Source organism: Spermophilus citellus, assembly GCF_964194105.1.
Source record: "Spermophilus citellus genome assembly, chromosome: 2".
NCBI lineage: Eukaryota > Metazoa > Chordata > Mammalia > Rodentia > Sciuridae > Spermophilus > Spermophilus citellus.
Window position 1 is genome coordinate 203511165 of NC_138183.1, and position 15828 is coordinate 203526992.

Sequence of the window (15828 nt, forward strand, 5' to 3'; positions counted from 1 at the left end):
TTGCTGCAGATTTTGAGAAGAGATGCTACACTCTGAAGGCATGTAGTCTGGAATAATTACCTTCTGTATAGGTGGAAGTCTTCTACTTTCCCGATGCACTGCTTCTAGGGTCTCAATATGCATAGCTACAATTCCTAGGATGAGTCAGAATATTCAAAATGAAAGAGCGCACAAGTGGAATAAAGACCAATCAAAGCTATTTTCGAATTTAAAACTAATCAAAGTTTGGTGGTTCCTCAAAAGTTAAACAGAACTACCATGTGACCCCGCAATTCTATTCTAAAGTGGATACTCCAAAGAACTGAAAACAAGTATCTATACTTGTATGTGAATATTCATGGGTAAACAAATTTGGCAAATTCATAAACAGAATATCATGTAGCCATTAAAAGGGGATGGAAGTTCTGATATATGCACAAATCTTGAAAATGTTAAATGAACAAAATTCATTAAATAAATGAAATAAGCCATCACAAAGGTTGAAATATTGTATGATTCCACTTATAGAAGATATCTAGAATTGACAAATTCACGGAGATAGAAAGTAAATTAGATATTATGGAGGACTGGGGAGTGGGGAAACAGAAAGTTGTTGTTTATTGTCGTGTCTACTTGGGTAATGAAAAAGGTTTGGAAATAGTGGTGATGGTTTCACAACATTGTGTACACAATTAATGCCACTGGATTATATAGTTAAAAATGGTTAAGAGGCTGGGGCTGTGGCTCAGCGGTAGAGCATTTGCCTAGCATGTGTGAGGCACTGGATTCAATTCTCAGCACCACATAAAAATAAATAAACAAAATAAAGGCATTGTGTTCATCTACAACTAAAAAAAAATTAAGAAAATGGTTAAGATTGCAAATTTTATGTTTCATATATATGTTATCACAATTTAAAGATATTAAAAAACCAGAAGATAAATAACATGGCCAAATTACTTGCAGACAGGTATTACAGGTAATATCCTGAATTCAATTATCTCCAATATTCTTAATTTTTAATATTTGCAAAGTGATTACCTGGTATCATGCAATGAAGGCTCTTGATGTGATCCTGAGTAACTCCACTTTCTGTACAAACCTTGTCAATAAATCGAGTAATGAACCGCACAACAGAGTTGGCAATATCATTGTTCTCCGAATCTTCAAACCCGCTCTCTGTATCATAGCTCTCAGCTACACTTCCTGCAATACTAGGAAAATCAAAGGCAGAAGTCATGGTCAGTACTCAAATGCAACAAATGACAACTATATAAGTTGATTTACAGAGCAACTGAAACTTGCTAGAAGTAGGAAGGGGTTCACTCAACTCCATGACTTCTATATAAAAGACAGTAGTAAAACATGATGTTCTACTTGCCTACCTTTGGAAACTACTGTCTAGCATTATCCTTTGGACCCAGATTTGTTTCTGTAGGGAATACCTTCTGTGACTCTCTAAAAAAGGAACTCAGGAACCACACACACACAAAAAAATTAACAGAGAACTGTCTGAGTTACTATCTATTGCCTGAATCTTCCAAAATAACTTGTTCTCTTAAGTTAATTACTACACAGAACCAGACAAAGTAATGTGGCTATCTTTGGCAACTGGGGAACATGTACCCTAGAAGGATGAGTAAAAGAACTTCTTTTAGCAACTTGCATATTTTTTCATAAGGAAGAACCAAACTATCCTATGACCCTTTCTTTTGCTGGCACTTCTCTGAGTGAGTCACAACCCGCTGGGCCACTCTGAAACCACTATTCTTCTGTATGTAAAAAAATCATGCAAGAAAGGGGAACAAACTTGAAATGAAGCAGATATGAAAGCTCAATCCATGACCTTGTTAATTAGTTAATCTCCAATTATTCAACAAATTGACTATTAATCACAGAAAAGACTCATTTGTCTGTATTAACCTACTCACTTCTTTCTTCTAAAACCAACCACATCAGTTGAAAACTATTAAAGTAAAGCTTAGCAGAGAATATGGCCATCACATTATCCCAAGCCATTAAAGAACTTAGATGCCTTAGCTACTCACTATGCAGACTTTGAAAGATCATGATCATCTAATGACATCTTCAAAGAAAAAGGAAAATACAGTTATTGACAGTCATAGTGGAGATCAACTTGAATAGCACTGAGAGATAAAGCTGATACACACTAAGGAAGATCTTAAAAATCAAGCAAGTGAGTTCAGAATTGATAAAATAATCTGTGAGATTATGAACAGCAAAGGAATGTGGAAGCATCATTTCAGGAAGATTCTTGTGGTAGTAATTACAGAAAGGGAGGAATGAAACAATGAGATAAATTCTGAAGGAGAAGAAGGAAAAAAATGAAACAACTAAGAGACTATTATAATAATTATAATAATTGAAGTAATAAGGCCTAAGCTAGGTTGTTCACATAAAATAACCAAAGGATGAATTAGAACCTTACAGGATGAAATAAGAGGTCTGAGCAGATGACTGTATATGTAAATTCTGGATCCACACTGTCTAGCCTGGGAGACCAGAAATTCTGAAGTGTGTGTGTGTGTTTAAATATATATATTTTAGTTGTAGGTGGACACAATACCTTTATTTTATTTTTATGTGGTGCTGAGCATTGAACCTAGAGCCTTATGTGTGCTAGGTGAGCACTGAGCCACAACCACAGCCCTCTGAAATGTTTTTGAAGAAAAAAAAATTATCTGGATAGGAAGATTCAGAATTCAGGGCCAAAGAGTTAGGTCTGTGAGTGAGCTTTCCAACAGAATGTGAAAGCAATGGCAGGATTGAGAATGGAAAGAGAAGAGGAACTGCCTGAAAAGAGCCTGAGAAGAGGAATTTAGGAGAGCTAGAAGAACCACCAGGATGTTGCAACATCTAGCAATGAAGATCAAAAAAGGGTAGAATTTTACCACTGCTTAGTTGATTAGTTCACTTATTCATTCATTTAATCATCTGCTCAACAAAATGTTAATAAGTATTTACTATATTGCAAAGAAGCTGAGATATAGCATTGAACATAATAGACAAGAGATAGGCAATAAGAAAATACAAGAAAATAAATCAGGTTGTAGAAAATATCATGAAAGAATAATAAAAGCAAGGTGGAGATGGAATGTTAGAGGTGATACTTGAGATAGGGAAGTCAGGAGAGTCTCTTGGTAGATGACATTTGATCTAATACCTAAATAAGAGTGTGATTCTTGTAGCTATTTCAGAGAAAATATGAGGAAATAAAAAGTACAAAGGCCCTAAGGTAGTACTATGCTTGGAGCATTTGGGACTAGTATGAGTAGGTAAACCAAGTATTAGCAGGCTGGTTGACAGAAGAATGATAGGAAAGAAGGTCAAAGCTATAATCAGGGTCCTGTTAGGTCCTGTAGGCCATGATAAAGACTTTGGGTTTTATTCTCAGTGGTATGGGAAGTCACTGGAGAGTAGAGAGGAAGGCATGGTGGAGCACACGATTAGGTATATTCCACAGATAAGCTGAGGTAAAGGAGGACTGAGAAGCCAATAATCACTTTGGTAAGCAAGAGCTACTAGTAATTTTTCAGGTTGCTTTCTATAAATTGCTTTAGCAGAATTTAACTGAAGGGCTGGATCAGTAGTGGGTAAAACTTTAGGAAAATTAGATCATGGAAGAGAAGAGTATGTGGGAGAAGGTTAAGAATAGTAGAATGAAGTAAAGATATTTCAGTAGAGAAAAGCTGAGCGAAGATGGGGGAAAATGGTTAATTTTTGAAATAGTAACAATAACATTTGTCTAAAATACTTTATACTTTCTGCTAAGCCAAGACTTAGCCCCCCAAAAACAGAAGGAGGGTCTCTGTGTTTTTACTTTCCAGTACCTGTTTGTGACAATACTGTTGCTCCCACTCTCCCAGTCGCCAGGCGCTGATGCTCGCAGGAGCTTGTTTTTACTTGTGTCCAGTGGAACTAACAAGTTGACCATGAGGTTTGCAAAGTGAATGGCCTGACTAAAGACAGTGCTCTCTTCATGTTGCACTAGCTCCTGCTGAGTTGATTTGCTCAGAGTTGGCCAAAGGCGTAGCTGCTCGGCTGCTAGGTCCATTGCGGTCTTCTCCTGATATTGGTCATCAGGAAGCTTATCCTAGAAAACAGAGCAACACAAGCCAAAGAACATCCATCACTTCACATGAGCTTTAAAAACCAGAATGATATTTTAAATCTAGGTCTTCTCTTAGGAATATTCTATATGTTTCTATATATTTTATCAGCATTCATTATTTTTGACAAAAATATCAAGAAAATATTTTTTATTGGTTGTTCTAAACATTACAAAGCTCTTGACATATCATATTTCATACATTAGATTCAAGTTGGTTATGAACTCCCAATTTTACCCCAAATACAGATTGCAGAATCACACACATCCACATTTTTACATAATGCCCTATTAGTAACTGTTGTATTCTGCTACCTTTCCTATCCTCTACTACCCCCCTCCCCTCCCCTCTCATCTTCTCTCTCTACCCCATCTACTGTAATTCATTTCTCTCCATGTTTATTTTCCCATTCCCCTCACAACCTCTTATATGTAATTTTGTATAACAATGAGGGTCTCCCTCCATTACTATGCAATTTCCCTTTTCTCTCCCTTTCCCTCCCACCTCATGTATCTGTTTAATGTTGATCTTTTCTTCCTGCTCTTCCTCCCTGCTCTGTTCTTAGTTGCTCTCATTATATCAAAGAAGACATTTGGTATTTGTTTTTTAGGGATTGGCTAGCTTCACTAAGCATGATCTGCTCTAGTGCCATCCATTTCCCTGCAAATTCCATGATTTTGTCATTTTTCAGTGCTGCGTAATACTCCATGGTGTATAAATGCCACATTTTTTTTATCCATTCATCGAAAATATTTAAAAATCAAAAAAATTGATTGTCACAACCCAATCAACAAATGGGCCAAGGACATGAACAAACACTTCACAGAGGAGGACATACAATCAATCAACAAGTACATGAAAAAATGCTCACCATCTCTGGCAGTCAAGGAAATGCAAATCAAAACCACCCTAAGATACCACCTCACCCCAGTAAGATTGGCAGCCATGACGAAGTCAAACAACAACGAGTGCTGGCGAGGATGTGGGGAAAAGGGTACTCTTGTACACTGCTGGTGGGACTGCAAACGGGTGCGGCCAATTTGGAAAGCAGTATGGAGATTCCTGGGAAAGCTGGGAATGGAACCACCATTTGACCCAGCTATTGCCCTTCTCAGACTATTTCCTGAAAACCTTAAAAGAGCACACTACAAGGATACTGCCACATCGATGTTCATAGCAGCACAATTCACAATTGTGAGACTGTGGAATCAACCCAGATGCCCTTCAATAGATGAATGGATAAAAAAAATATGGCATTTATACACCATGGAGTATTACGCAGCACTAAAAAATGACAAAATCATGGAATTTGCAGGGAAATGGATGGCACTAGAGCAGATTATGCTTAGTGAAGCTAGCCAATCCCTAAAAAACAAATACCAAATGTCTTCTTTGATATAATGAGAGCAACTAAGAACAGAGCAGGGAGGAAGAGCAGGAAGAAAAGTTTAACATTAAACAGAGACATGAGGCGGGAGGGAAAGGGAGAAAAAAAGGGAAATCACATGGAAATGGAGGGAGACCCTCATTGTTATACAAAATTATATATAAGAGGTTATGAGGGGAATGGGATAACAAACATGGAGGGAAATGAATTACAGTAGATGGGGTAGAGAGAGAAGATGGGAGGGGAGGGGAGGGGGGATAGTAGAGGATAGGAAAGGTAGCAGAATACAACAGTCACTAATATGGCAGTATGTAAAAATGTGATGTGTAACCGATGCGATTCTGCAATCTGTATTTGGGGTAAAAATGGGAGTTCATAACCCACTTGATTCTAATGTATGAAATATGATTTGTCAAGAGCTTTGTAATGTTGTGAACAACCAATAAAAAAAATTAAAAAAATTGATTGTCTAAAAATTAAGAAAACATCTTCTATTACATATCAATAGCAGCAGAAATGAAAACACAAAATATAACAATTACTACAGAACAAAACCTAGTCTTTAGAATCACAGAAACAGACTTAAGGCAGCAGAAGCAAAACACAGATGGATATTTCTCATTGCTAAAATTTCACTGTATTTATTTATCTCTATGGCTTGATTTCTTTTAAGCTACTAGTTACAATAAATTCTTGACTCACAGTTCTTCCAATAACATTTGCTAATAGTATGATTATGTTTCTTCTTCTGTTCTTTGGGAGATGATGATAGATTAACTAAGGTCACAAAAAATATAGCTAGATTTCCTGGTAATTGTGGGAGTCAAACATTATTATACACATGAGTTGGTAGGTGAAAGTAGGATTTTTTTGTGTGTGTGATGTGTGCTGGGGATTGAACCCAAGGCCTTGTGCATGCTAGGCACGCACTGCAGCTATATCCTAGTTCTAACAGTAGGATTTTTAAGAGGGTATTCCTAGTTGGCTGAAGAGTTAAGTGATAACAACAGTGATTGACATTTGCATAGCACCTTATAGGTCGTGAAGAACAACGTGGCATACCAGGCAGATGTCAATGCTGTTTGTTCTTATATTAAATAATTGACAAATACTATATTTCAAATAATAAAAGGCACAGAAATATTTGAATACTACTGGTAGGGTCTGTTAAAATACCAAAAAAATTTTATTTTATATTGTATAAAGCTAATTTAAAATGAAAAATGATGGAATCAGCAGTGATGTACTTGCCCAGCAAGTAGAACTAAAAATTACTCTTAAGTGAATCAAAATTGATAATTAGTTAATTTTTAGGCTGCTTTAAGTTCAAATTCATGAGGATGATAACTTCTAATGCTTATTTTTTAGAGCTGGAGATGTACTTCAATGGTACAGTGTTTGACTAGCATGTGCATGAGGTCCTAAATTTGACCCCTAGTACCACAAATAAACAAATAAAATCACTTATTATTTACTATGTGCCAGGTACTCTTCAATGAGTTTTAACAAGTACTAAATACTGAAATCTTACAATAATCATATTTATTAATTTTATGAATGAGAAAATAAGGCACACAGAAGTAACATGACTTGTATGATACCAGAAAGCTAATAAATTTTAAAATTTCAAACTATTTAAACTACTTTTTCAAATTAAAAACAATTTTTTAATTTGTTCTTGAAAAAATTATATGCTATTGGGACATACAGAAACATACAAAATATTCCTAACAGAAGACCTAAATTTATTGCTGGCATATTTAATTTTACATATATTTTAGAGTAAATTAACTATTTTCTTTTTTGCTGCCATCTCACCTCCTCCCTTTCTTTTGTGGTGCTTGGGATCAAGTCCAGGACCTTTGCAAATGCTAGGGAAGCACTTTGCCACTGGACCACAAGCCTTGAATAAATTAAATTTAATTTGACATTTCTTCAAGAAAGCAAGTTGGTTGCATAGAGTTTACTTTAGGTTTGTTCTTTCTTTTCACTTTCCTATAATTGTTTCCAAAGAATTCTTATTTATTAAAATATGATTAAGATGATTATAGGGAAGTTATTATGGAAAAATATGCCAAAATCAACAAAAAAGAAGATAACACAGGGTATCTAAAGTAAACCCAAAATACAGTAGTAGGAAATGACTAGTTTTGGAATATCTGTGTAAGTATTCTTAAATATCAGAATTCTAGCCTCATATAAGTACCCTTCTTTTTTTTTTTTTTAAAGAGAGAGTGAGAGAGGAGAGAGAGTGAGAGAGAGAGAGAGAATTTTTAATATTTATTTTTTAGTTCTCGGCAGACACAACATCTTTGTTGGTATGTGGTGCTAAGGATCGAACCCGGGCCGCACGCATGCCAGGCGAGCGCGCTACCGCTTGAGCCACATCCCCAGCCCAAGTACCCTTCTTTTCTCTTACCTTTTGCTTCAGATATAAGGCATGATTGTCTTCCTTTGCTGAGAGATACAGGGAGCGAACCTGTTCTTGCACTGCATTATAAAAAGTTGTCTCCCAAAACTGCTGATTTGTCCAAATGGGGTGGTCCTGCACACAGGTGTAGGCAAACTGGCTGACTCCAGGGGCTAGTTTCTGTAAGAACACACAATATTTATCACCATGTGGTTGCAAGAGTTGTAACAGTTCAGAAGTTCACAGGTACCACAGTCAACTGGAGAGATTGTCAAAGGATTTCTCCAAAGGTTTAGCAATCAGCATCCTACTCACTTTTAACTGGCAAACTTGAGCTTGTTATCAAAATTTTTAGGGTCTAAGTTTACCTACTTAACCTATCAAAATGGGCATTTAGTAACAGTTAAAAATCAAAGATATTACATAGAGAATATATGAAACCTAGAAATGTATCATGTGCATGCACAGTAGGCACTATATGTTATTATAATTAGGACATATAATAAAATCTATCACAACCTAAACATAGAACTCTAGATACTTTAAAATTTCTTTTACTGGGTTTTAGAGGACTTTTTTTTTTTAAACTTCACTAAGTGAGATATGAGTTTAGTTTTACACACAGAATGAGGGCAAATCTTGAATTCGTGGCTCATGGAATTATTCTCTCACTACTGCTCACTCCAGCCCACTACATTCTCAACTAGCTGCTTGCTGTTTGGCTTGCATACTCCCAAGAAGACTTTTCTGGGTTTTAAGGGAATTTTCTAGTAACTAAATCTGAGTTTTTGCTGGAATTTTCTAGTAACTAAATCTGGAGTTTTTGCTGGACTTTAGCATTAGGGTATACTTAAGAGGTAATTAATAGCAGTATGCCACCTATAATCCCAGCTGCTTAGGAGGCAGAGGCTGGAGGATTGCAAGCCTGAGGTCACCCTGAACAATTTAGTGAGATGCTTTCTCAAAATAAAAAGGGATGGGGATGTAATTCATATAGTCTGGGTTTAATTCCCAGTATCCCCCGCAACTCCAAAATAAATAAACAAACAAACAAATAAATAAATAAAGGTAATTTTCAGAGGGAAGGAAAACTAACTGCAAGTACTTGGTAGGTACTTCATATATATTTACATATCTAGTTTAATACTAAAAATTTTGTAAGATGAACATTAATACCCACAATTTAAGGAAGAGAAAACAGTAGGTTGGGGAAGGTTACATGATTGCCTAACGCCATATAGCAATCATGTAAGTAATGGAACAGGGTTTCAGGCCTAAAGTTTGGTTCCAAAGCCCCTGACCTTTTCATTATACCAAATGGCCTTCCAAAAACAACTGAAAACAAATTAGAAAATAAATTATTTGCCAATCTGCACTACTATGCCCCCTCTTCACTTAAGACAGTGTTTCTCAAAAGTTAATATTTTGTCTTGAAACCTCTGATAATACTTTACGTATTTAAAATTATTTTTTGGTGATATTGAGGATTGAGTGCAGGGCCTTATGCATGCTTGGCAAGAGCTATAACCCTAGTGCTGTGTTTTAAAAAAGAATTTACACCAGGCACAGTGGCACACGCCTGTAATCTTAGCAGCCAAGGAGGACAAGGCAAGAGGATAGCAAATTTGAAGCCAGCAATTTAGTGAGATCCTGCCTCTAAATAAAAAATATTTTTTATTTATTTCTTACATACATGACAATAGTGGAATGCATTACATTCATAATTATCCATTCACAGCATGATTTTTCATAACTCTGTATATAAATTATGTTCATGCCAAATTATGCCATTATAAATGAACTCTCTCTCTCTTTTTGCATTACAATTCTTAGTACACCTTTATACCACAATTTATCATATCTCTGTTTGTATATAAGGTATGTTGACACCAAATTCACATCTTCATACATATATTTTGTATAATGATGACCATCACCTTCCACCATCCTTGCTATTCCCCTTTCCCCTCCCTTTTTCTCCCACCCCTCTTCCCCCTCCCTTTCTCTCCCACCCCTCTTCCCTATCTAGAGGTAATCTTCCTCCCATGCTCTCCCTCTGTACCCCACTTTGAATCACCCCCCTTATATCAGAGAAAACATTCGGCATTTGATTTTTTGGGATTGGCTAACTTCACTTAGCATAATCTTCTCTAATGCCATCCATTTACCTGCAAATGCCATGATCTTATTCTTTTCTAGTGCTGAGGAAAATTCCATTGTGTATAAATGCCACATCTTTTTTTATCCATTCATCCACTGAAGGACATCTAGGTTAGCTCCACAGTTTAGCTATTGTGAATTGTGCTGCTAAAAACATTGATGTGGCTGTGTCCCTGTAATATGCTGTTTTTAGGTCCTTTGGGTATAGTCCGAGAAGAGGAATAGCTGGGTCAGATGGTGGTTCCATTTCCAGATTTCCAAGGAATCTCCATACTGCTTTCCAAATTGGCTGCACTAATTTGCAGTCCCACCTGCATATCCTCACATCCCCACATCCTCGCCAACACTTGTTGTTTGTCTTCATAATAGCTGCCATTCTTACTGGAGTGAGATGGTATCTTAGAGCAGTTTTGATTTGCATTTCTCTGATTGCTAGAGACGATGAGCATTTTTTCTTATATTTGTTGATTGGATTGTATATCCTTTTATGAGAAGTGTCTATTCAGGTCCTTGGTCCATTTATTGATTGGGTTGTTTGTTTTTTTGGTGTTAAGTTTTTTGAGTTCTTTATATACCCTAGAGATTAGTGCTCTATCTGATTGTGAGGGGTAAAAATTTGTTCGTAGGATGTAGGCTCCCTGTTCACCTCACAGATTATATCTTTTGTTGAGAAAAAACTTTTTAGTTTGAATCCATCCCATTTGTGGATTCTTGGTTTAATTCTTGTGCTATAGGCGACTTATTAAGGAAGTTGGGGCCTAGCCCCATGTGATGAAGATTAGGGCTTACTTTTTCTTCTACTAGACACAGAGTCTCTGGTTTAATTCCTAGATCCTTGATCCATTTTGAGTTAACTTTTGTGCATGGTGAGAGATAGGGAATTCAATTTCATTTTGTTGCATATGGATTTCCAGTTTTCCCAGCACCATGTGTTGAAGATGCTATCCTTTCTCCAGTGCATGCTTTTGGAACCTTTGTCTAATATAAGATAGTTGTAATTTTGTGGGTTAGTTTCTGTGTCCTCTATTCTGTACCATTGGTCTACCAGCCTGATTTGGTGCCAGTACCATGCTGTTTTTGTTACTATTTCTCTGTAATATAGTTTAAGGTCTGATATAGCGATACCACCTGTTTCACTCTTCCTGCTTAGAATTGCTTAGCTATTCTGGGACTCTTATTTTTCCAGATGAATTTCATGATTGCTTTTTTCTATTTATATGAGGAATGCCATTGGGATTTTGATTGGAACTGCATTGAATCTGTATAGTGCTTTTGGTAGTATGGTCATTTTAATAATATTAATTCTGTCTATCCATGAGCAAGGTAGATCTTTCCATTTTCTAAGGGCTTCTTCTATTTCTCTCTTTAGGGTTTTGTAGTTTTCATTGTATAGATCTTTCACTTCTTTTGTTAAATTGATTCCCAAGTATTTTATTTTATTTTTTGAGATTATTGTGAATGGGGTAGTTTTCCTCATTTCCTTTTCAGAGGATTTGTCACTGATATACAGAAATGCCTTTGATTTATGGGTTTTGATTTTATATCTTGCCACTTTGCTGGATTCATTTACTAGTTCTAGAAGTTTCCTGGTGGAGTTTTTTGGGTCTTCTAGGTATAGAATCATATCGTCAGCAAATAGTGCTAGTTTAAGTTCTTCCTTTCCTATAGTTATTCCTTTAATTTCTTTTGCCTGTCTAATTGCTCTGGCCAGTGTTTCAAGAACTATAGAAGTGGTGAGGGAGGTCATCCCTATCCTGTTCCAGATTTTAGAGGGAATTCCTTCAGTTTTTCTCCTTTTAGAATGATGTTGCCTGAGGCTTAGCATAGATAGCCTTTACAAAGTTGAGATAAGTTCCTGTTATTCCTAGTTTTTCTAGTGTTTTGAACACAAAGGGGTACTGTATTTTGTCAAGTGCTTTTTCTGTGTCTATCGAGATGATCATATGGTTCTTATCTTTAAGTCTATTGATGTGATGAATTACATTTATTGATTTCCGTATGTTGTCCCAAACTTGCATCCCTGAGATAAATCCTACTTGATCATGGTGCACAATCTTTTTGATATTGTTTTTGTATTCAATTTGCCAGAATTTTATTGAGGATTTTCTATATTCATTAGAGATATTAGTCTGAAGTTTTCTATTTTGGAATCAGGGTGATATTGGACTCGTAGAATGAATTTGTAAGTACTCCCTCTATAAAAAATATTTTTAAAAAGAAGGCTGAAGATGTAGCTAAATGGTTAGGTGCCCCTGGGTTTAAATCCCCAGTACCAAAAAAAAAAAAAAAGAAAAGAAAATTTCAGTAAATGATTTGAGTTATCTTTCCGTAGCTATTGCTTTCGCTTCTAAAAGTTAAAGGTGCTTCAAAAATTTTTATTCAGGTCTAGGGTTGTGGTGGTAGAATGCTTGCTTCTCATGTGTAAGGCACTAGGTTCAATTCTCAGTACTGTGTATAAATAATTAGAAAATTTTTTTATCATTATTTCTTAGAAAATAGCAGACTAGATTTTTAATAGGCATTTTTTTTGGGGGGGGTCCATTTTATTCTTTAGAATCTGTTTTCTGTGAGTAAAACTAAAAGTTTCGAAAAAGTTTTTTTTTGAAGCAACTGAAAAAATTCTTTTCTGAAATGTTAGATACTAAGGATTATTATTAATGTTGTATAGAAAACAATTAGGTAGCAAAAGTTGGTTGCTACTTAGAGATACATAGCAGATGTAAAAAATACTTGGAAAAATTATAATGCTTAATATATGCTAATTTCCTTTTTGGTATAGAGTATACTAAAACTAAAGCTGGAATAGGAACTGAGCCCTAACATCAAAGGCAGAGAAAGATGAAAGAGATTAAAGAGAGATGAACAGGAAAAGAAGAGCTCAAACAATCACTATTTGCAGATGATATGATTCTATACTTAGAGGATCCAAAAAGTTCCACCAGAAAAATTGTAGAATTAATAAATGAATTCAGCAAAGTAGCAGGATATAAAATTAATACCCATAAATCAAATGCATTTCTGTACATCAGTGATGAATCCTGTTAAAGAGAAATTAGGAAAACCACTCCATTCACAGTAGTCTCAAAAAAACACATAAAATAAAACAGTTGGGAGTCAATTTAACAAAAGAGGTGAAAGACCTCTACAACAAAAACTACAGAACACTAAAGAAAGAAATTGAAGAAGACCTTAGAAGATGAAAAGATCTCCCATGCTCTTGAATAGGCAGAATTAATGTTGTCAAAATGGCTACACTACCAAAAGTGCTGTACAGATTCAATGTGATATCACTTAAAATTCCAACATCATTCCTTATAGAAAAAGAAAAATTCATTTGGAAAAATAAGAGACCCAGAATAGAAAAAGCATTCCTTAGCAAGAAGAGTGAAGCAGGAGGCATCACAATACCAGACCTTAAACTATACTACAAAGATACAGTAACAAAAACAGCATTGTATTGGCACCAAAATAGACAGGTAGACCAATGGTACAGAATAGAAGTCACAGAGATAAACCCACATAAATACAGTTATCTCATACCAGACAAAGCCACCAAAAATATACATTAGAGAAAGGATAGCCTCTTCAACAAATAGTGCTGGGAAAACTGGAAATCCATATGTAACAAAATGAAATTAAACCCCTCTGACCACGCACAAAACTCAACTCAAAGTAGATCAAGGACCTAGGAATTAGACCACAGACCCTATACCTATTAGAAGAAAAAGTAGGCCCAAATCTTCATCATGTGGGATTAGGCTCCAACTTCCTTAACAAGACCCCTAAAGAGCAAGAAATAAAATCAAGAACCAATAAATGGGATGAATTCAAACTAAAAAGCTTCTTAGCAAAAGAAACAATCAATGAGGCCAAGAGAGAATCTATAGAATGGGAACAAATTTTTACTACACACACATCATATAGAGCATTAATCTCCAGGATATATAAAGAACTCAAAAAACTTAACACCAAAACAAACAAACAAACAAACAACCCAATCAATAAATGGGCTAAGGAATTGAACAGACACTTCTTATAAGAAGATATACAATCAATCAACAAATACATGAAAAGATGTCCAACATCTCTAGTAATTAGAGAAATATAAATTAAAACTACTCTAAGATTTCATCTCACTCCAGTCAGAATGGCAGTTATCAAGAATACAAGCAAGAATAAGTGTTGGCGAGAGTGTGGGGGAAAAGGCACACTCATACATTGCTGGCGGGTCTACAAATTGGTGCAACCAATCTGGAAAGCAGTATGGAGATTCCTTGGAAAACGTGCAATGGAACCACCATTTGACTCAACTGTCTCACTCCTTGGTCTATACCCAAAGGACTTAAAAATAGCATTCTACAGTGATGCAGTCACATCAATGTTTATAGCAGCACAATTCACAATAGCCAAACTGTGGAACCAACTTAAATGACCTTCTATAGATGAATAGATTAAAAAAACTGTGGTATATATACACAAGGGAATATTACTCAGCATTAAGAGAGTGGCATTAAAATTATGGCATTTGCAGGCAAATGGATAGAGTTGGAGAATATCTTGCTAAGAGAAGTAAGCCAATCCCCCAAATCCAAAGGTGAAATGTTTTCTCTGATAAGTGGATGCTAATACATAATGGGGGGGGGAATGGGACAATTGGAGGAACTTTGGATTGGGCAAAGAGGAAGGGAGGGGAGGGGAGTGGGCTTGGAGTAGGAAAGATGGTGGAATGAGATAGACATCATTACCTTAGGTACATGCATGATTGCAGGAATGGGGTACCCTACATTGTGTATAATCAGAGAAGTGAAAAATTGTGCTCCATTTGTGTAAAATGAATTGAAGAGCATTCTGCTGTCATGTATAACTGATTAGAATAAAAAAAAAAAGCTCCAATTAGACCAAGAGAGTTAGACTATTTTCCTTTGAGATAACATTGTGCAGCTTGGTGAATACTGTAAATAAGAATATAGTGTACATTTCAAAATTACTAAGACAGTATATTTTAAATGTTCTTAGCCACAAAACATGATAAGCATTTTAGAAGATGGATATGTTGACTACTTTATTTAATTATTCCACTGTATGTACAAATCCTTACATCAAATTGTACTCTATAAATATATGCAACTGTAATTTGTTAATTTATAATTAAACCAAATTAAAAAGAATAAAATGAAAAAAAAGGTAGTACTTGTGGGGTTGGTGTTGTAGCTCAGTGGTAGAGTGCTTGCCTAGTGTGTGTGAGGCACTGGGTTCCATTCTCAGCACCACATATAAACAACAACAAAAAAATAATTAAAAAAGTAGTACTTGTATAATTGGAAGCAAGGTAGCTGTGGTTTTGCTTCTCAGAGGCTCTTTGTAGTGCTGCTGAGGTGAACTTCCACCCCTATTCTTCCTGTTGTTTAGCTGTAAATAGGGATGACCATGAAGCAAAATTCATCAGTTCCCTGAGACCAAAGTGCTTGAGGAACAGCTACTATCTACCCATGGAAAATCATGGACAAATGTTTGGTGCTGAAAGTGTATAAGCAGAAGCCACAACAGCAAGTCACACATTCCTTATACATTAGCACGAAGATACTTGAGATGTGGACTACCACTCACAGTTTAGTCCTTCACTCTAAGAACTGACCATTGCTTTAGTAGCATTGCATAGGCCTACTGTGAAAAAGATTTTAAAGATAAGTAGTTCAAATAAGATAAAAACATAATTCTTAACTGCCTTTCCCATGAGAAGAATCAGAGGTAGTACTATTTCT

At 35.8% G+C, this 15828-nt stretch overlaps 1 protein-coding gene across 6 annotated transcripts in view; it reads right to left on the reverse strand.

Moving 5' to 3' along the window:
- The window catches only part of SBF2 (SET binding factor 2), a 438265-nt gene that overhangs the window by 83674 nt on the left and 338763 nt on the right, over positions 1-15828 (reverse strand). For all 6 annotated transcript variants that reach the window (XM_081280887.1, XM_081280893.1, XM_081280888.1 and 3 more), the window contains exons 18-21: positions 7916-8086; positions 3831-4093; positions 1021-1193; positions 61-134 (exon numbers count right to left, since the gene is read on the reverse strand). In XM_081280887.1, the coding sequence (XP_081137013.1) occupies positions 61-134; positions 1021-1193; positions 3831-4093; positions 7916-8086 (681 nt within the window). The remainder of the gene's footprint in view (positions 1-60; positions 135-1020; positions 1194-3830; positions 4094-7915; positions 8087-15828) is intronic.